Below are 20,251 nucleotides of genomic sequence, written 5' to 3' on the forward strand. Positions count from 1 at the left end.
TCCTGCTTCTAAAAGCTCTGAGAGGCAGTGTGGTGTGGGTGGGCATGGCCTCTGGACCTGGATGCCCTGGGTTCAGATCCTGGCCTCTCCAGTTCCAAGATGTGTGGATTTTGGCTCTTCCCTGAACCTTAATGTTATCTGGAAAAACGGGTATCTCCTTCGTAGACTCATGAGATGAGGGCCTGGAACATAGTAAGCACTGTGCGTATTTCTAACAGAGGCATGTTTCTTGGACACGCGCGTGGGGCAAGCATGTGTTTTGTACTTGATGGACTCCTCAGTCCCTGGAAGGAAGGGGACCCCTGGGATGGACGAAGAAATTGAAGCACAGAGAGAGATACGATCTGTTCAAGTGTAGAGTTGGTACATGGGGCCATCTCCTGCTGCTCAAGTGATACCAGATCCATATGAAAGATGGTGGGGTCAGTTCCCTGGTTGGCCTGCCAAAGCTGGTCTACACCCATGATGGCAAAGTGGGGAGTGGGAGGGGAGGCTGGGAGGGGATTGCTGCATGAGACCGCATGGAGGTGCTTGTTCTTGTTTCTCGCTATGTCTCTCACTCTCATGAACAAAATAAATAAATAAACTTAACAGCAAAAAAACAAGGGGAGGGAATGGAGGAGCTCTGACCTCAGAACTCTGTATCTCAGCACCCTGCTAGAGACGGTGGTCACGGGGTGAGGCTGGAGGCAGACGATATTCTTCAGAGTTTCCAACTAGTCCTCAGCAGTTCCTGGTCTCTTAAAGTCCATCCAACTGATTTGTTTGTTTGTTTGCTTGTTTTTCCCAAAGAATTGTTTAGTTTATTTTATTTATTACTCTTTTTTAATTTGACCAGAGTAAGACAGAGAGAGGAAGGGTAAGTGAGAAAACAAGCCACCAGCTCCAGGATCCAGACTGTGGTCAGCCATGTGGGAGTCTAGCACCTTAACCAGTGTGCCACATGCTGGCACCAATACAACTTTTTTCAGTGAACCAAAGGGGCAGAGCCATTAGTTGAGCTGTTGATTAATGACTAATTCTGGGCATGTCTGATAACACACTAGGGACCTGTCATTTTACATATGGGAAAATGGATAGTCCTGAAAGCACGACAAGTCCCCACATCTTCCCTACCCCTAGCATACACAAGTAAGAGCCATGGCTTATCTCTAGGTGGATAGTTTAAAAACCATAGGAACCTGTCCCTACCTCTCAGAAACAGGACTAAGCGGTCAGGATTCAGGAGAGGGAGTGGAGTTCTATTCTGTTGTCTGAACTTCAAAGAAGCAGGAAAGGCCAGAAACAGGCCCAGGTATCTCTAAAAGGGCACCTGGGTCACAGAACCTGCTTCTCAGAGCTTTATTATGTTTAGCATATTCCTACTGATTGAAATGGGCCCTACACATGCCCAAGGTTGAATGGGAATGGAGGACATTATTGCATTTAATTATTCTCCAGTATAAAAATGGATTCTAGCAGCAGCTCACAGGTAAGGCAGCTGCAGAGCAATTAGAGTACGGAGCTCACACACAAGTAGGGGAATGTGCAATCATTGTCATAAGTACATTAAAATAAAATAAGTCAAAGGGTTGCATTTGCATAAATAACCCAAGGTGAGAGAGTTGGATTGGTTAAGAATAAAGATGATGTGGCTAGCCAATCATAATAGAGACGTAATAACCAATCTGCCTAGGTTCCTCTAGGCAGAACCCATCCTGGTGAATCAGCGGAGGCCTGGTGTTAATTAGAATTACCTAGCTAGTCTGGGTTCACAGCTCATTCTTCCTCCTGCTTTGAGTGGCAGGCACATTCCAGAAGTTTTATGTACATTCTTTCTTACCAGCATATCCACGATGTGTTATCATCATTCTCGTGTTTCAGCTGAGGAAATTGAGGCACAGAGATTTTGAGACACTTCCTTAGCAGCAGTGTGGCCTTGATCAAGTTATGTAACCTTCTGTGCCTTCGTTTCCTCCCCTTAATTAGGACTAATACTGCCTACTTCAGAACCTTCAAAGTGTGTGAGAGGCCAGAGTACCAGGGCACAATGATACTGGGCACGTGATAGTTACCGCATGTGTATTTGCCTCAGAACTTCCCAAAGTGAGTTTTAAGTTTTGTTTGGGAAAAGAGAACCTGGGTGTTTGACTTTCTTGATTTCAGATCTCTAAGGAAAGGAAAGGAAAGAAGAGGTGAGACTGAGCTGTCTTAGAGGTCAGATGAAAAGTTCAGGAGAAAGTAAGTTGTTTCATCCATCAGTGAATTAACAAATAAAGACATGAAGACATGGCATATAGATACAATGGCTATTATCCTGCCTTTAAAAAAAAAAAAAAAAAACAAAACCAAGAAGCGAGAGAATAAACTTTTTTTTTTCCAGAGAGAGAGGTTTGTTTGTTTGTTTGTTTGTTTTTGCTATAGGGCATGTGCCCTCACCAGAGAGACAGAGAGAGACAGAAAGCAAGAAATCACTCCCCCCACCCCAAGAGGATGGCCATGCTGCAATCCCTTCTCCTCTGTTCTCCTCTTGTGATTTTGGGCACACACACATGTACCTGGTGTAAGTTTTAAGCTGTGGGGTCTGAAACTCAAACCATGGCTGACTGCATGCGAATCCAGCAATGTAACTGCTATGCCATCTGCTGGTCCCAGAAAATAAACTTTTAAAAAAGGTTGGAGGCTGGGCAGTGATGCAGTGATAAAACAGTGCTTTGCGAGGCTGACCCACATGGGAAGGTTCTGTGTTCGCATTAGAGACCTCTCTGGGTATGAAGCACATAGTTGTCCATGATCTAGCTGAGGGCGGATCATGGTGATGAGACCTTGTTGAGGGTGCTTTCTCTCTCTCTCTCTCTCTCTGTCTTATTCATGAGAGAAATAAGTAAGTCAACTTAAAATAAATTAAGGAAATCCTTCAATATGCTACAACGTGGAAGAAACTAGAGGACATTAGGCTGAGTGAAGTAAGTCAGGCACAGATGGACAAATACCCCATGATTTACTTCTGTGAGGGATTTCAAGAACCAGGGTGGAATGTTGGTCACCAGAGGTTCAGGGGAGAGGGACACAGCTGCTAATCAATAGGCTGAAAGTCTAAACTATGTAAGATGAACGCCTTCTAGCGCTCCGCAATCCAGTGTAGTCCCTTGGGGCAACAGTAATTCATTGAACACTTAAAATTCCTTGAGAGGGTAGTTCTCTTGTCAAATATTCTTACCATAATGAAATAAAATTTTTTAAAGTGGGGGAAAAGAGAACATCTGAGGGGGAGGTAAGAAGCTTCCCAGTCACTATAGAACACAGCATTGACCTAGGGGAACAAGAACTCTCAGGCCTGATTCTCACTCACTGGGCCTCTGCCTAACTTTTCTGGAAGCTGCTTACCATCTGAATTCTTCACTGCAGAAGACAAAATATTTTCCTTCCCTCTTGCATTCAAATCTTCTGTTTTCGGGACCAGCAGTTAGCATAATGGCTATGTTGCTGGACTCCCACGTAGTCGACCGCGGTTCGAGTCCCGGACCTGGTGGCTTAAAACTCACGCCAGGCGCGTGTGCGTGCGTGCCCAAAATCCCGAGAGGAGAATGGAGGAGAAGGGATTGCAGCGTGACCATCCCCCTGGGGGATGATTTCTCGCTTTCTGTCTCTGTCTCTCTCTGTCTGGCGAGCGCACGCACCCTATAGCAAAAACTTCTCCAAAAAAAAAAAAAATCTTCTGATTTCCTGGGGCAGCTGAGCAGCCTCTGAGGCCAGGTGAAGGCCACCAGGCCACACTGTGCTAATCATCCTCGTTGTGGTGGCCGCTTCTGAGTAGATGGTGCGTGTTAATCAGGAGTCGTGTGAGGACTGATTGTGGAGCCCTTCTTGATCTCAGCAATTAGCCAGAAGACTCAGCCATTCTTGATTGCCAGATTAGCTTCAATGGCCACCAGGGCGAGAGGGCAATGATCACAGCATTTCCTGTATCTGGTTTTGCATGAAGTTCTGCAAGAAAGTGGTACAGAATGGGAGCTTTTGAAATAGGTGGTTGTGGTTTATGGAGGTTTTCTGCTTGTGGGTCATATGTGTGACTGTCTGTGAGTAAGAAGAGGAGAGTCTGAGAATAGTACTACAAATGTATGTGAAGAGAAAAGATGCAGACTTTTGAAAGGCAGTTTGGCTCTTCTGGCTTACTGTAGGCCCTCTTGTTAACCTCTAGAAGTTGGGTGTAAGGACAGATTTGATTTCATGATCCTGGAGAATGAGGATCATCAAACTAACTTTCTGTCTGTTGGAGGTGAGAAGAAAGCAGGAAGGAGGAAGGATAGAAAGGAAAGAAAGAAGGAAGGAAAGAAGCAAGGGAAGGAGGGAGGAAAGAAGAGAGGGAGAGTGAGAACAAGAGAGAGAAAGAAAAGGAAGCAAGGAAAGAAGGAAGGAAAAATTGGTTCCCATACCTGAGGACAGCAAGGGGGAAGAAAGCAGCTCAAGGTAGGTCCTGTGTTAATCAGGATGAGCTGGACTGTGCTGCTCAAAGATCCCCCAAATCTCAGTGACTTCAAGCAGCAGAGGTTAATTTATGCTCATTGGGGTGGGAGTTGATAGAGTCTCAGGGGTGTAGGATCTTCACTATATGGATCGTGACTGGATACTATGGTGGGGAAGGAGAATGTCACACATTGTGTCCTGGCCCCAGTCATTTGTCTATAGCATGTGACTTGGCTGTGCATCATTTGCAGAGGATGGGGAAGTTCAGTTGTATTCATGTGTTTAGAAGCAAGGGAACTGAAATATCTGTATAGAGCCCTATTGAATACCACCCATGCCCCGCCCAGCTCGATCCCAACATAGGCTAATATGAGCAAAGACAGAAATCCGGCAGATTGAGGACATCGTACCAAGTGAAATTAGCCAGGCACAGAAGGATGAACACTATATGATTCTGCTTATATCTAAAATAGTCAAACTAATGGACCCAGAATGGAATGGCGGTTGTTGGGGGCAGAGTGGAATGTTACTCCCTCTACTCACCTCATGGAGAAGGGGGAGCTAAATGTTTCCCAGTTTACTTCCTAGCCAAACAGACGAGGGGTTGTACAATAGCAAGTTTGAGAATCACGCACTAGCAAGCAAGTTCACTGCCTTTCCCAGATGGCTTTGGATACATTACTTAAGACGCCATCCCTGTCCTTCCCCCCTTCGTAAGATGGGAGGACGACAGTACCTGGTCATCTGCCTTGGCTCCTACCTCTGTAGGTTAAGGGAGATACTTTATGTAAGAGCTCAGTGCAGTGCCTAGCACATGGTACAGTTTGAAGAATGTTAGAACAACAAGCCTTGGCTCCTCTTTCTGTGAAATGGCCAGAAGAGTACCTCCTTATAGGGTGATAGTTTCCTGTAAGTAATACCTGTGAGTCACTTACTGTGGTGTCTGGCTAGTGGTAAGTGTTTAGAAAATGCATCTGAGAGGGTACTTAGGAGTCTTCAAGAGTCTCTGGAGAGAAAGAAGGAAGATGAGGACTATCAGCATGATTTCCTTAGGTTACAAGAATAGAGACATGCTCCAGGCACCTTCCTGAGGGGGATTTATTGCAAGTGTGCATGGGACCGGACGGTCTGCAGTCACAGGTCAGGATGTAAAAGCAGCTCCAGTGTGACAAGCATGTGCACGTGATGGCTCAGCTCACCCCTCGCTTCTCCCCATTTCCTTCTTTTCCTGCCCTGTCTCCTCCAGCTCCTGCTGTCTCACATTCCTAGTGCTCTGTGGCTCCTGTTTACTGTCCTCTCTCTCTGGGACTCCCTGCAACATGATGGGTCAGCCTGCCTTGCAATGGCTCTTTAGAGATCACAGTCTTACAGCGGATCCCTTTAGCTGGTTGCAAGTGCATGGGAGGGGGCCATATCTTGTTAGGCTGCAGTCCTTAAGGGGATAGGGTGATGGGTGTGAATGTGCTCCACAGTTTCTTGGAAGCTGGTAGTGTAACTGGCAGCCAAAGAATGGGGTCTGTGGTCTGTGTAGCTTGAATTTCAGCTTCACAGTTAACTAGCTGGGTTAGCTTGGGCAGGTCACTTGTTAATGGATGCTCAGTTCCCCATCTGTAAAATGAGAATAATTGCAATATTTGACATACCAAATAACTATGCGGTACCTTAGTATCAACTGTCGCTCTGTAGCCTCCGCCAGATGGGAGAAATTGATGCTTAATGCTAGGAGAGATAGGGCAGAGGCTAGAAGGGGCAGTGGTGTATGACTTCTCTAGAATGTTACGGAACCACATGGGGACAAGTAAGGACAGGAGCAACTAAAACAATTCCTCAGAGGGTTGGGGTGGGAGGGGTTAGCAGCTTTTAAACTTAAACTCTTTCAGAGCACAGAACAAGGGTCTGCATACTTTTTAAAGACCAGAGAGCAATTTTTAGTGTTTACAAACCGGACAATCTGTATTGCAACTCCTTTGCTGTTGCAGCATGAAAGCAGCCAGAGACAATGCAAATGACCAGGTATGGCTGTGTTCCAATAAAACTTTATCCACAAAGACAAGCAGAGGGCCAGGTTTGGCCCAGGGGCTGTGGATTGCTGAGCTGCTGGAGTGGGACTGTCAGCCACTCTCAGGTGCCAACAAAGCTCCACTGTTCATTCCCCACCGTTCTTCTCCTTGGGAATGTTAAGAGGCACCTTGCAGCTGCTTCCTCCTGGAAAAGGAAGACTGACAGGGATACTACTCATCACCATTGTGTTCCTATAGCAACAAGGATAGATTTAGGGAGCCAATTTTTGTTCTCTATGGCTTCAGAGGTTTCCTCGGTGGTGGTGGTGGTGGGGTCTTGTGGGACAGGGAATGCTTTTTCAGGTTAAAGCCTTGCTAATGGGCTCTAAGCAGAATTCATATGTTATAGAAATAATTCGGGGAGTTAGTTGAATGATGCTTTTGATTTGAACTCAAAATGACTAGTACCCAGTTAGCCATGGAGAATCTGAGTTTCCAGTGGTGCCTTCCTGATGCAATCTATGCCATGCATTGTTTCCACAATGACTCGTGACCTTTCTCTTGACCTCAGGTGACTTAATCAGCTCTTTTCCAGGTACAGACATCGTGAGCCAGAGCTCAAGCACCAGAGTGTCACGAGATTGCATCCCTCCTGGGATTTATTGCAAGGTTTATTCTGAAAAGGCTGCCTCCTCTCCAAAGGGAAGAAGAAAATAAAGTCCATGGTATCTTCCCCACCGAGTTAACAGTGGCTCGGTCTGATTTCTCTTATGGGCACAGATATATGAGCATGTCCTAAAAGCAATGGGATGTCTATAATATCCTACCAATATTTTCTCCCGTTATGACTTTATTATGTCACTTCCAGCCCTTACATAAACCATCACAGCACTGTCTGCTGGAATTCAAACAGGAAGCTGGAACAAAATATTTGTTACCCAATGGCAAAGACAGTCAAGGAAGGAAACAGTTGAAAAGATGTGGTTTAAGGGAACCAGCAGTTAGCGTAATGGCTATGTTGCTGGACTCCCACGTAGTCGACTGCGGTTCATGTCCCGGACCCGGTGGCTTAAAACTCACACCGGGCGCGTGTGCGTGCATGCCCAAGATCCCGAGAGGAGAATGGAGGAGAAGGGATTGCAGCGTGGCCATCCCCCCTGCGGGGTGATTTCTCGCTTTCTGTCTCTATGTCTCTCTCTGTCTGTCTGGCGAGCACACGCACCCTATAGCGAAAACCTCTCCAAAAAAAAAAAATGTGGTTTAATAAGAATTGCTAAGAATCGGAGATATAACACATTAGAGCTCGGAAAATCCAGAATTTCTAGTTGGAACATTCTCAGTTGAGGAGTCTTCACAAAGTTCATGAAAAATGCATATTCTGAAAAAATGGGCATGGGTTTTTAATTTGAGGGCACCAAATAAGTTCGTACTTTGTTATCCCATGAATTTTTTAAAGTCCACTGGTATTTCCTGATGGGAAAACTGAGATGCAGAGAGAAAAGTCTTACCTAGAGTTTAAGCCAGGAGCAAAGGGAACAGGTGAAGCCAAGGCCCAGACTTCAGGCCGAATGCGCTGCCCTGCGTGAACCAAATTCCTTAGTGATCGCTTAGTCAAGTCCCTCTTCTGTATTTCTCTCCCCTCCTCTCCAGGATGGCTACTTCTCCCACCGACCGAAAGAGAAAGTGCGAACAGATAGCAACAACGAGAACTCGGTCCCCAAAGACTTTGAGAACGTTGACAACAGCAACTTCGCACCCAGGACTCAGAAGCAGAAACACCAGCCTGAGCTGGCGAAGAAACCCCCGCACAGACAGAAGGAGCTTTTGAAGAGGAAGCTGGAACAGCAGGAGAAGGGCAAAGGACACAGCTTCCTGGGGAAAGGCGCCAACCAGGTGCTGCCTCCCGGCGAGAGAGCCGAAGCCAACAGCAGCCGCTGGAAAGAGGCCCCGAGACAGCCCCACGCCAGGAAAAGTGGGGGCAGCTCCCCAGAGACCAAGTACGACCAGCCTCCCAAGTGCGAGATCTCAGGCAAGGAGGCCATCTCTGCCCTGTCCCGCTCCAAGTCCAAGCACTGCCGCCAGGAGATTGGGGAGACCTACTGCCGCCACAAACTCGGGCTGCTGATGCCAGAGAAGGTGACCCGGTTCTGCCCACTGGAGGGTAAGTTCTGGCCCCAGACCCAAAGAGGCATCTCCAGGCCTCTTCCTCCTCCCACCTGACCCATCCTGCTCACAGTCCCAGACTTGAAAATAGCTACCCTGTTTTCAGACCCTGGATCAGGTCTAATTCATGGAGGGACTCGCTAAATTCAAGTCTCATATAAGAAAAGGTTTACAAAGTCAGGTGACCTTTTGTTAGGGCTTTAACCATTGCCTTTATGGTAAAGGAAAAATCAGAGTGCGCTCGGGCCCATGTGAAAGTGTGAGAGGGGAGGTGGCTGTATTGATCCAGTTTGGTTTCTCTCTCAGCAGAATATTGAATTAAAATTGATGGGGTTTTCATCATTGATGATGACTTGAAAGGTTTCTGACTGGTTGCATTGATTTTGGAAACTGTGAAAATCATCCTTCAAGTTCGTTTGGTGCTTTCTTTGTTTCTTTCTTTCTTTCCTTCTTTCTCATTTCTTCCTTTCTTTATTTCTTTCCTTCCTCCTTTCCTTTTCCATCTTTCCTTCCTGTTTCTTCCTTATTTCCCTCCCTCCCTTCTTTCTTCCTTTTCTTCTTTCCTTTCTTCTGTATTTCCTTCTCCCTTATTTTCTTCCTTTCTTCATGGCCTTCCTTTCTCCCTTCTCTCTCATTTTTTTCTGGGTACTCTTCTGGGTGCTAATGTCTCTGTGATAGATCTCTTGCTGAGATGCAGGAGAGATCAGGAGACTTAACAGGGGAATTCACAGAGCTTTGCCTAGTGGCCTCCCCAAACAGCAGATCCTCAATTCCCCTGCCTCTGAGTACAAAGAGGGGTGTGTGGTGAGGCTAGTAGCTAAGGAAAAGTAGACTCAGACTTCTTAAAGAGATCTTCGTTCAGTGGGACCAGCAGTTAGTATAATGGCTATGTTGTTGGACTCCCATGTAGTCGACTGTGGTTTGAATCCTAGACCCGGTGGCTTAAACTCATGCTGGATGCATGTGCATGTGTGCCCAGGATCCCGAGAAGAGAATGGAGGAGAAGGGATAGCAGTGTGGACATCCTCCCGGGGGGTGTGTGTGTGTGTGTGTGTGTGTGTGTGTGTGTGGAGAGGGGGTATTTCTTGCTTTCTGTCTCTCTGTCTCTCTCTGTCTTTCTGGCGAGCACACACACCCTATAGCAAAAACCACCACCACCACCCCCACCTCCCAAAAAAAAGATCTTCGTTCAGTTGTTTCACTGGACAGATAAGTGTATGAGGCCCTGGGCCAGTCAGCCAGTGCCATGGTCAGTGAGGCACTGGATCCCACATGGCTAACTGCATGGTCTGAGTGTCAGACCCAGTGACTTGAAAACATTCTGGACACATGTGTGTATGTGCCCCAAATCCCAAAAGCAAGGTGAAATGGAGGAGAAGAGCTTGCAGCATGATCTTCCCCATGAAAGATGCTTTCTTAATTTCCCTCTCTCCTTCCCATGAGTGCATGCACTCTCTGGGGGGGAAGAAAAATAAAGAATATGAGGCTTATGCAGGGTCACCCAGTTCATCAGAGGCATCCTCATTTCAAATGTGTCCCTCTATTGCTACCAGGAGTTTGAGAATGAGGAACTGGAGCAGGGGTTGGGTGGGTAACTACGTGGGCCTAGTGTACTGGAGGATATGCACCCTCATGGGGTTCTCACTCCAGGGACAGGTCTTGCAGTGGGACCATCTTCAACCCTATACTCAAATTCATCTGTTTTTTAAGTTTTGTGTAGCAAACACCTATCTATACATTACTTTCTTTTAAATAGGAAGATGTAAAAAGAAAAGTCTCATTTCCTCCTTGTAGTTTCACCCTTGTCTAAGTGGTCCTGGTGGTTCATGTCTGCATCCTTGATTGGACTTGGCATGTGGCGTGTAGGAGTAATTAAGTAGAGTGTGATGGCTCCAGAAATCTTTTGTTATCCAGCGCCTGGCAGAGCAGTTTGGAATCCTGAGTTGAACACCCTCCACGGAAATAACATTGGGCTCCACTAAGTACCAGCACACTTCTTCCGTAAAGGGCTGAATAGTAAAGATTTGAGACACCAAGGCCCGGGCAGTCTCCATTGCAGCTATTCAGCCCCGCCTTTGTGGCACAGAAGCAGGTGCACCTGGTGTGTGCTCATAGAACTTATCGTGCAGAAGCAGGCCACGGGGCAGATGTGCTTACTCCTGCTGCTCGCCGGGGCTGTATACTGGTGTATACCAGCCTGCCTTAGCCCGGTGATCCTGCATCGGCCCAGGGAATGAATCTGTTAGGGACTCATTGGTCAGTGAGAAGATGGAGGCTCACAGAGGTTTAGTGCTTGGCTCAGGTACTGGCTTAGCAGATGGCGGAGCTGGTACTGGAACAGGGGTTACAGGCCTTCAGCCTTTCTCATGAGTCCTCCCTCCTGAGAAGGAAAAAGCTCTCACTTTAGGTCAGATTGTCAGGCCCCAGAGATATCCCACTTCCTGTGGCTCTCTCTGTCATCAATGTCATTGCAAGGGGGACAGAGGGCATCAGTGATGTTGCCAGTGGTTAGAAGCATGGCTGTGGAGCCAGACTGCTGGATTCAAATCTAGATGCCTTCTGCACAAGCTGTGGGACTTTGGGCAAGTTGCTTGACTTCTCTGTGCCTCAGTCTTCCCCTCTGTGAAAGGGAAGCGAACATGATCACACCAGTGATCACGGGTCAAGTGTACAGGTAAGAGTTGTGCCTGGTCAATAAAATACGTTATTAGGCGTAATCCAGAGGAAAGGAAATGGGGATGCCATTCAGATCTTTGTACTGGGCTGTTCATTGCAGCGCCATTCACAGCAGCCAAGCGATGGAGTCAGCCTGAGTGTCCAGCAGCAGAGGAGTGAATAAAGAAAATGTCACATACACACACACACTCTAGAATACTATTCATTCAGCCAGCAGAAGGTGAAGTCCTGTCATTCAGGGCAACGTGGTTGAACCTACACTGTGTTAAGTGTAATCAGCCAGACACAGGAAGAGAAAAAAAATCACATGTTCTCAGTCAAGTGTGAAAACTAATGTTGACCTCTCAGAAGTAGAAAGCCGAATACTGGTTACTAGAGGCCGGGAAGGGGAGGGCATGGGAGGACAGAGTGATGTAGGTTAAGGAACATGAAATTACAATTAGGTAAGAGAAGTTCCAGTGTTCTGTAACATGAGGGTGACTGTAGTTAATGGAAATTTATATTTCAAAATGGCTAAAAGAGAAGATTTTGCATGTTCCCACCACAAAGTAATAATCAATGTTTGAGATGTTGGAAGCAGATAATATGCATTACATATGTTTGTTGTATGACCTGCTGGTCAACAAAATCAAAGTCTTGCTTCCCTCTACCGGGGTTCCCGCGCTTCTCCTGGTCCTGCTGAGACATCTTGGTCAAGGCTTTGGTGCCTGAGTTTGCACTACCCTGAGGTTCTTACCCTGTCGGCCATGGTGGCACACCCTCCCAGGACTTCCGAGCCGATTAGTAAGATTGGCATGTAAGAGCCATCGTACACCCAGCCCCGGCAGGGCTGTAATGTGCTACACCACAGCTCCCCCTTTTGCAATAAATTTACTGTGAATAGACTAATTGCAAAATAACCCTAATTGGGTAGTTATCAATGAACAACTTCCCGTGGAACAAAACGGCTTACAATTAATAGCATTTAAGCCATAAACCATTCTTCTGTAGAAAGCTAAGATGTAATTACACCCCATACGGAGATCGTGTTCCCTTTCTGGAAACCATGACACCCGGATTTCCCTCTGCTCAGGAGGGATTTGAGCGTCAGCCCAGTGGTCCTTTTTTATCCTGCTAAATGAGGAAGTGGAGGCAGGGCTGGAGGGAAACGTAACGTGTGAGTAAATATATGTGTACACACGTGCGTGCGCACACAGATGGACTCATCACACTTGTCACTTTGCTCAGCTCAAACATCACCCAAACTTCAGCCAGTCATGTGCTGCCAGTCGAATGTAATTAAGGAAACAGTTCTCTTGGCTGGAAGTCTAAAATATTCAGAGGAAAGGAGATAGACTTTAAGTGCTGACTTTTGTAAGGAGCTCCCTCTCCTCCCATGTCATGTCCACTCACCCCATCACACTTGGGGAAAAGGTACAGTCTAGAAGTCTAAAAGGTACTTTGCTTTCTGCAGAGATGTCCCCGGCCCCGGCACTGGCCTCCTTCACTGTCTGCCTCCTGGAAAAGGTAGTCTGGAAGGAGGTCACAGGGAGCCACTGCTTCCTCCCGCCTGCACATCCATCTTCCCAGGGGAGAAGGGGTGAGCAGGCTGTGCGCTCTCAGCTGTGCAGGGAGACACAGCGAGGCGTGGGGGCTCTTCTCTGTCAGCACCCAGGGATGGCCTCAGGCAAGCTTATTTCTAGCCCAGCAGTTCCCCCCCACCCACCGCGGCTCCTCTGTGATCCCCTGGGCTCTTTGTGTGGAAAACCCCGTTTTTCCAGCCTGGCCAATCCTGGCCTTCAATCTGGCATGGTTTTATGTCCAAACACTGGGAGGCCCACTCGGAGTGTCCAGAGGCCGTAGGGTGGTTCTGGATACCAAGGGAGAGGCCAGAGGCCCAGGCAATTGTGAGAAGTGGGGTAAAGAAGTCTGGGAGGGGTGATGGGGTGACAGCTTGGTGGCCTGGGTGAGCCCAGAGGCTCTGGTACATGGGTTGGGGGATGAGGCAGTTTGGGGCAGCCTGGCACCCAGCCCAGCCAGCTGTGTACACCCTGTGGCTGGGAGCAGTGAGATAACCTTACAGCACAAGTAGCCAGCTTCCAGACAGCACGACTGAAAGCCCAGCATGCAGGGAAAATGCAGACCCGGATGTCAGCTTAGCCATGCCAGGTGCTCCATGGCGAGGGCCTCAACATCCCCCTCTGTCACTCATGTCCCCATCAGCTAGCTGGAAGCACTGCTTTCTCCTGGTCTCTTTCTGCCTTCTCACCCATGATAAAAAGAGGGAACAACTGTGCACAGTTAAAAGGCTCCACAGTGACAGGCCTGATGAAGCCAAGGTGGCTCTTGCCAGAGGGGTGGGGTTGACGTGCTCCCCCAAGGCCATGTTCACAGAAGACCCACCTGAACCATTTTTCATCTCCTGGTGAGGAAGGCGCAAGCCCAGTAAAGAGGAGGTGTGTGGTAACAGTTCCCCGGAGTGTCTCAGGGCATCCTCTTTGGGCTTCCTAGGGAGGAGAAGGAGACTGTAGTGAATCCAGGAGAAAGCAGCAGACCCCACTCCTGGGTGCCAGGCGGTGTTCAGTGCCAGGGCTCTGCAGTGCTTTCTGGAAAGGGCCAGGCAGCAAATACCGGAGACTTTTCAGGCCGCCTGGTCTCTGTTGCCACTGTTCAACCTACGGTGTGAAAGCAGCTGGAGACGATAAATAAGTAAATGACCAGCGTGGCTCTGCTCCAGTAAGGTTTTGTTTGTGGTCACCGAAATGTGAATTTTGCCTAATTTTCGTTTGTTGTGAGATGTTCAGCTTTGCTTTCCACCTCCGCTCCCCGACCATTAAAAATGTAAAAGCCATCCTTAGCTCAGGCACCGCATCACACTAGACAGCTGCAGGCTGTAGTTTGCTGACCCCTGTTCTAGGACTTGGGGATATAGCCGTAAAAATCAAACAAAAAGGCAGAAGATGCCTCCTGCGTGTGCGGGATCTGTGCCTGCATCTTGCACTGCTCGGGGCACTGTGGTCAAGACTGGGAATCCTGCATTGTGCTGGCTCCACCTTCACAGAGCTACTTCCCTGATAGGAGAGACCAGAGACGTCTGTGAAGAAACAGACCCGGCCAGTCACAGTGGCACAGCGGTGGCACTACACGATGCAAGGCCCTGTGGGAAGGTCCCAGCCTTGCGTCGTGAGGTCCAGCACACCAGGTGTGCGTGTGTGTGTGTGTCGGCGATGCTGATCCTGCCTGGTTGAGGCTGGAGGGAGGAGCGTGGCATGGGGGCCCCGTGGGAGATGCCTGTCGCTTTCTCTCTCCTTCCTGTATCCCTCTCTCATGGAAGAGGTAAATAAAACATAAACTTAGACAAAAGCAATAAACAGACCTACAGTCCAGTGTCTAGATATAAGAGCTTTGAAGACAAATGAAGTGGATGAGAGGACTGTGGAGGTGGGGGGCCAGTGAAGGCCTTTTGAGGGAGCAAGGAAGGGCAAAGCATTGGGGAAGAGGGAACTGCCCGTATGAAAGCCTGGCTGCCCTGGAAGACGTGAACAGATTCTCCGGCTGGAGCAGAGGAAGCGGTGAGGAACTCCAAAGCGGAGAAGGAACTGGATCTGTGGGGAAAAACATGGCGAGGCGTTCAGATTGTTTTCCCTCTGGGCTGGGAGCCATCAGGCAGATTAAAAAGAGTTGTAAGATGATCTGACTTATCCTCCTCTTTTTTTTTTTTGAACTTTCTGCTCCTTTTATTTGATCATGGTGACAACATTTACCATGAGAGCCGTCTTAACGGATTTTTAAGCATTTTTAAGCGTGCGGTACCACCGCTGTTAACCGTGGGCACAGGGCGGAGCAGCAGTTCCCCAGAACTCATCTTGCAGAACTGAAACTATGCCTTCTCGCTGGTTCATTTGTTTCGCTGTAAATTTTATCGACTATATTTAAAGTACACAATGTATTATGAGATATGAGGGGACTTTAAAATGCTTGTGGAAAAAGAAAGGTTTGACTTTTTTCCGGTGCGAAAACATTTGGAACTCTCCGTAGCTGCTTCATCGTACACATTTTCCGTGAACTTTTGGAAGACCTCCTCTTCCGTATAGATAGCAGAATGGTAACTCTAGGAAAGCGAATGAGCAGATTGATCTTGTAGAGTTACCCACCGTGTGTTTGTGTGTGCATGGCAAGAGCAGCTAATATCTGCTCATTCAGTAAAAAGGACCCAGCAGTCCTACCCTTCTGATCTGATTTATCTTTAAGGAAGAACTAAAAACAGGGAAATCCTGGGGAGGCTCTGGCAAGGGTCCCAAGAAGGAGATGGTCGCAGTGAGAAGCAGGCAGTGCTCAGATATGTGTTGGCTAAAGCTGTTGGGATTGGCCAGAGGCTGGGAGAAGGGTGACTCTCAGCTGGTTTTCTGGATTCTCTGATTTCTTTGGGGGCACAGAGACCACTCAAGCCTGATGGTTCAGCAAACTTTATTGAGCCTCTACAATGGGCTGGAGAACTGTGGCCAACAGCCCCCAGAATCCCTAATGGGAGGTTGTCCCCAACAGGCCAATTCCACTTGGTCTCCTTCCCTTCTCCCAGTCTTGAAATCATGAAGAAAGCTGGCTGCCACCCACGAGGCTTTTTAGCAAGCTAAACATATAGTTATGGGAAGTATCCTAATGCCCCCTTCACCTCCCTCCCACCTCCTTCTCCACCCCCTCCTCTTCCTCCAGGAATGTCCCCCCAGATGCTCAGTCCTGCCATCCACTGTAAACATTGTCACTAGGGTGTGAGTGTTCCTTAGCTGCCTGGCTGCCAACAGAGCCCAAGGATTAGGCTGAGAGAGAAGCTGGAAAGGCCAGCCCCTGGTGAGCGGGATGCATGCTCTTTCAGTTGTCATCAGGCACACCTTTCAGAAACTTCATGCGGAAGTAAGCACTTCCCAAGCCGAGTATATCTGAGACAAGAGGATCATGCCAAGATGGATTTTCTCTTTTCCTTCTCATGTGCTCACAGTGGCCTGTGTAGACGGGATTGCGAGCGGCTTTCCAGCTCCGCATTTGCGCACCACTGCATGGAGCAGCTCGGTGGCCGAGAGCCTGACTAATCGGCTTCCCTTTTTGTTCCAGGCTAGAAGGAGGCTTTCAGAAAAGGGGTGGCTGTGTTCTGGGGAAAGGCAGCAGGGCAGGCACTGGAGGTTTGCGCGGCCCTGGATTTCACAGACGCCATGAACACCCCTTCTCTTCTGGCCACATCGTCTTAAACAGCGTCACTCCCACCAACCCCTCCCACCCCCACATGGCATGCAGAGACACTGGCAGGCCAAGCTTCATCTCCAGAAATGTTACAGGCAACTTGAGTCACCAGTAATATAGATACTGTGCTTGGCAAGTTTTTCTTAATAAATCGGAGGAGGGTCACAGATTCTTCTAGCACCTGATACCACACGCTGGGCTGTTCATTGTCACTGAGCTAAGGTAGGGTTCGGGAAGCCACAGAAGCATATTAGATACTCAAGAAGTATCTATTTGCTTATCAAGAAATATAGCAATTAGGGACCAGCAGATGGCATAATGGTTATGTGGTTGACCGCGGTTCGAGTCCTGGACCAGGTGACTTAAACTCACACAGGGCTCATGTGCATGCATGCCCAAGGTCCAAGAGGAGAATGGAGGAGAAGGAAGGGATTGTACCTTGGCCATCCCCCTGGGGAGTGATTTCTTACTTTCTATCTGTCCCTCTGACAAGCACACGCACCCTATAGGAAAAAAAAAAAAAAAAAACTCTCCAAAAAAAAAAGAAGAATTACAATAATTAGTGAAGGAATTCCTTTTTTGTACCTAGTAAGAATGTAGAACACCAAGGATGCCCATGACACTCTAAACATAGACAGCCTTCTTCTTCAGAGCATCTTCAAATACATTTCATTTGTTTCGTTCATTCAGTAAGTACCTATTGAGCAGCTGCCCTAGGCCAGGCAGGGTGCTAAGTACTGAGATACATTGAAGAGAGATGAGGTCAAGCTTCCCAGACAGGCAGCAAACAAAGCCACCAGACACTGGCAATCTATATGGGGCCGGGAAAGAGCAGACATGGCCAAGGGACAGGCTTAGACTGTCTTTGAAAACCTAAGGGAAGAAGGCTGTGGATAAAAAGTACTCAGAGAAATGGATTTGGTCTCGTGATGGAAAAACTTGCTAAGTAAGAGTTTGAGCTGCTTCCAGATAGAAGAGTTCCTAGTCTTCGGACACATACTGTGTTCATGCATTCACTCAATCAGCTGATATTTATCGAGCAACTACTGTGCGTCACGTAAGTATTGTTTAGGTGCTGGAGAAAGGACAGTGGGCAAGACAGAGATGACTGTGTACTTCATGTTCTAGAGGGGATTATTCTAGAAGCGACTGACATATGAGTAAGTAAAACATGTGCTATGTCAGATAGTGTTCAAAACTGAGGGGGGGCGTGGGCAGGGCCAGGAAGAGGGTGTTCCAGGAGGGTGGCAGGCTTGATGGGTACTTGCACACAGCCTGTGTTGTTGGACCAGAAGATGGGAGCCCTATTGTGCAGTGTCTTTTGGACCAATAGGATTTGTTTATACCCTGAGTGAGGTCAGAGAGCCATCGGAGGGACCGACGCTGAGGGTAGATGTGTTCTGAGTTATGTACAGGTATTCCAAGCTGCTATATTGACAGTAGACCATAGAAGCCTGGGCAAAATGGGGAGAGTCTGCAGAATTACATATGGGATCTTCAGCAGGTTCATGGAAAAACTATGCATGAATTTCAAAACTTTTATTTGTACCAGAGCAAACGCAATTAATTCCATTTTCCCAAGAACTTTTCCAAACTTTTTTGCACCAAAGTAAACTCGTACTTTAATTCTATTTTCCATGAACTTTTTGAAGTCTCTTGTGTAGGTGTTTTGGACCACGCTGGGAATGAGCAGGCAGCTCTGGTTTCCGTTGTGCCAACCGCATGTGCTGTCAGATCATGCAAAGCTCCTGGAGAGAACAGCACCTGCTGTTGACCTGTCTCTGCCCTAGACTCGACCTCCAGCTGCCTGGGGCTCCATCTACTCATCTGTGCATTTTCAGACCTCAGTTTTCTCCGTCTTACCCTCACTGAGGAAGATGACACTGGTTGTTTTTAGTTTTGGTGGCTTATCCTCTCCCCTCCCCTGGGAGTGACTTAGGGGCCGGTGTGTTCTGAACAGAGATGGGACTGGAGCATTTAGAAGTCTCTGGAGGCGAAGCATAGCATAGCCACCAACGGGACTGAAAATGGTTGTCACCACCTTTCTTCAATATTTGCCCATTTGGCAGTTACTCATGCAACACCTCCTGCCTCTGTCAGGCTCTAGGTTTGGGAGGAAAGCAGACAGAAGCCCTGTCCTCATGAAACTCCCGGCCTGTGGGCAGGGGCCGGGGATGGAGATGGGGAACCACATGGAGAAATGATTGTAGAAGTCATTGGGGCCCCACGGCAATCAGTGCACCTGCAGACACGTAGTGTCATTTAAATTTGAGTGGAGAGGTGCAGGGTGGTAGGGACTACCTGAGGAGGGGCAGGAGAGGGGCATGCCAGGCCAAGGGAGCATCATGTGCAAAGGCCCTGGGACAGGCAGGGATGCAGAGAAGTTGAAGAACTCACAGGTCTCCAGGGGAGCTCCTCCAAGGATGAGCAGGGAGTCGGTCTGTTCTCTTCCCAGCCAGGTTTCAGTTCCCAAAATGCTGCCTTCAGATGGTCTGTCTTTGCTTAGAGCAAGGATGGAGGCCACGGTGTCTCTTAGAACCCAACTGCTATCTCCAGAGAATGGAGGAGGGACTGGCCCAGAGACAGACATGGCTCTGGCAGGCAAGGACTAGGGATGGGTCCAGTGTCTCTCGCCAGAGAACCATGCTTCTCTTCCCTTCAAGCTCTGGCCAAGAGTCTGGGGAAGTCCCCACTCCAGCTCCTAGCCCCAGACACTCAGCAGGACTCTCTTCCTATTGTGCTTTCATGTTTCATGCCATCCAAGTCCCAGAAGGATGTCCCCAGTGCCCCAGGCAACAGTGCAGACTCAGTGCAGGCCCCTGCCCTGGGCTGTTTCATTGCTGTTGAGCTCAGGCAGGGTGAGCGGAAGCTTCAGAACCAGGCACAACTCAGGAGACCTGTGGTTCCTGCGAAGGCATCAGACCAGGCACTTGTTCCAGAGCTCACTTCTCACCTGTGAACCACGTTGCCTAAATGTTCCCCTGCTGCCTCAGGTGGCCGGATGAAGAACTGTATTTAAAAATACTCCTATTATTCCACTGATCTGGCCAGCAGATGTTTATGAAGCACCTGTTATAAGGCAACAATAGGCCACTCTCGCTCGGCAGCTTGCTCTGATTCTTTAAGCCCCTGGGGTGGGCACAGGGGACCTGTTTCTACAGCAGGGCAGTACGTGATGCGTTTCCAGCCTTCTCTGAGGTTTTCTCAGAAACCATCCCAGGACAAGGCAGAAGATGATGATTCAAAGAGGCCAGAGCTCTTTGTTTTTGGGTGGTTTCTTTCCTTGGTTGTAGCCGATTGTGTGCCGGCCACTCAGGGCCCCCGAAACAGACCTTGTACAGAAAGAAGGAGCCCAGACATGCCCCTTCTAGAGGCCTGAGGATGAGTGTGACATTCGAGCGTCAGACGTAGAGCCTCCTTAGGCCTTCCCTTTCGTACAAGTCAACAAAACCAGCTTGCCTTTTCTCCTCCCACATTCTTGGGCAGTCAGCAGTTAGGAATTCTTATCAATGCCACTTCCTTTTGGGGTTTTCATTACCCACATCCCGCCTCTGCAAGACTGTGAGGTGCCCAGACCAGGTGCCCCCCAATCATCTTGCCTGCTCCCCTCACCTTGTAATGGGATTGGCAGAGTCATCTGAAGCCCCAACTCAGTCACAAGGGCCAAGCCCACCATCATATCCCTGGGAGCTCCTGCACTGGGCTGGACTGGAGAACTCACATTTCTTAGCACTTCCTCGACACCGGGTGTG

General features: G+C 48.4%; 1 protein-coding gene across 1 annotated transcript in view; it reads left to right on the plus strand.

The window, feature by feature from the left end:
* XYLT1 (xylosyltransferase 1) overlaps window positions 1-20,251 on the plus strand; it is a gene marked incomplete at its 5' end in the record, with an annotated part of 347,438 nt that overhangs the window by 193,714 nt on the left and 133,473 nt on the right. Inside the window, one exon of the mRNA XM_006146570.3 lies at window positions 8,097-8,607. Within this exon, the coding sequence (XP_006146632.1) occupies window positions 8,097-8,607 (511 nt within the window). The remainder of the gene's footprint in view (window positions 1-8,096; window positions 8,608-20,251) is intronic.

The sequence above is a fragment of the Tupaia chinensis genome, unplaced genomic scaffold (assembly GCF_000334495.1).
Source record: "Tupaia chinensis unplaced genomic scaffold, TupChi_1.0 Scaffold000182_1, whole genome shotgun sequence".
Lineage (NCBI taxonomy): Eukaryota > Metazoa > Chordata > Mammalia > Scandentia > Tupaiidae > Tupaia > Tupaia belangeri.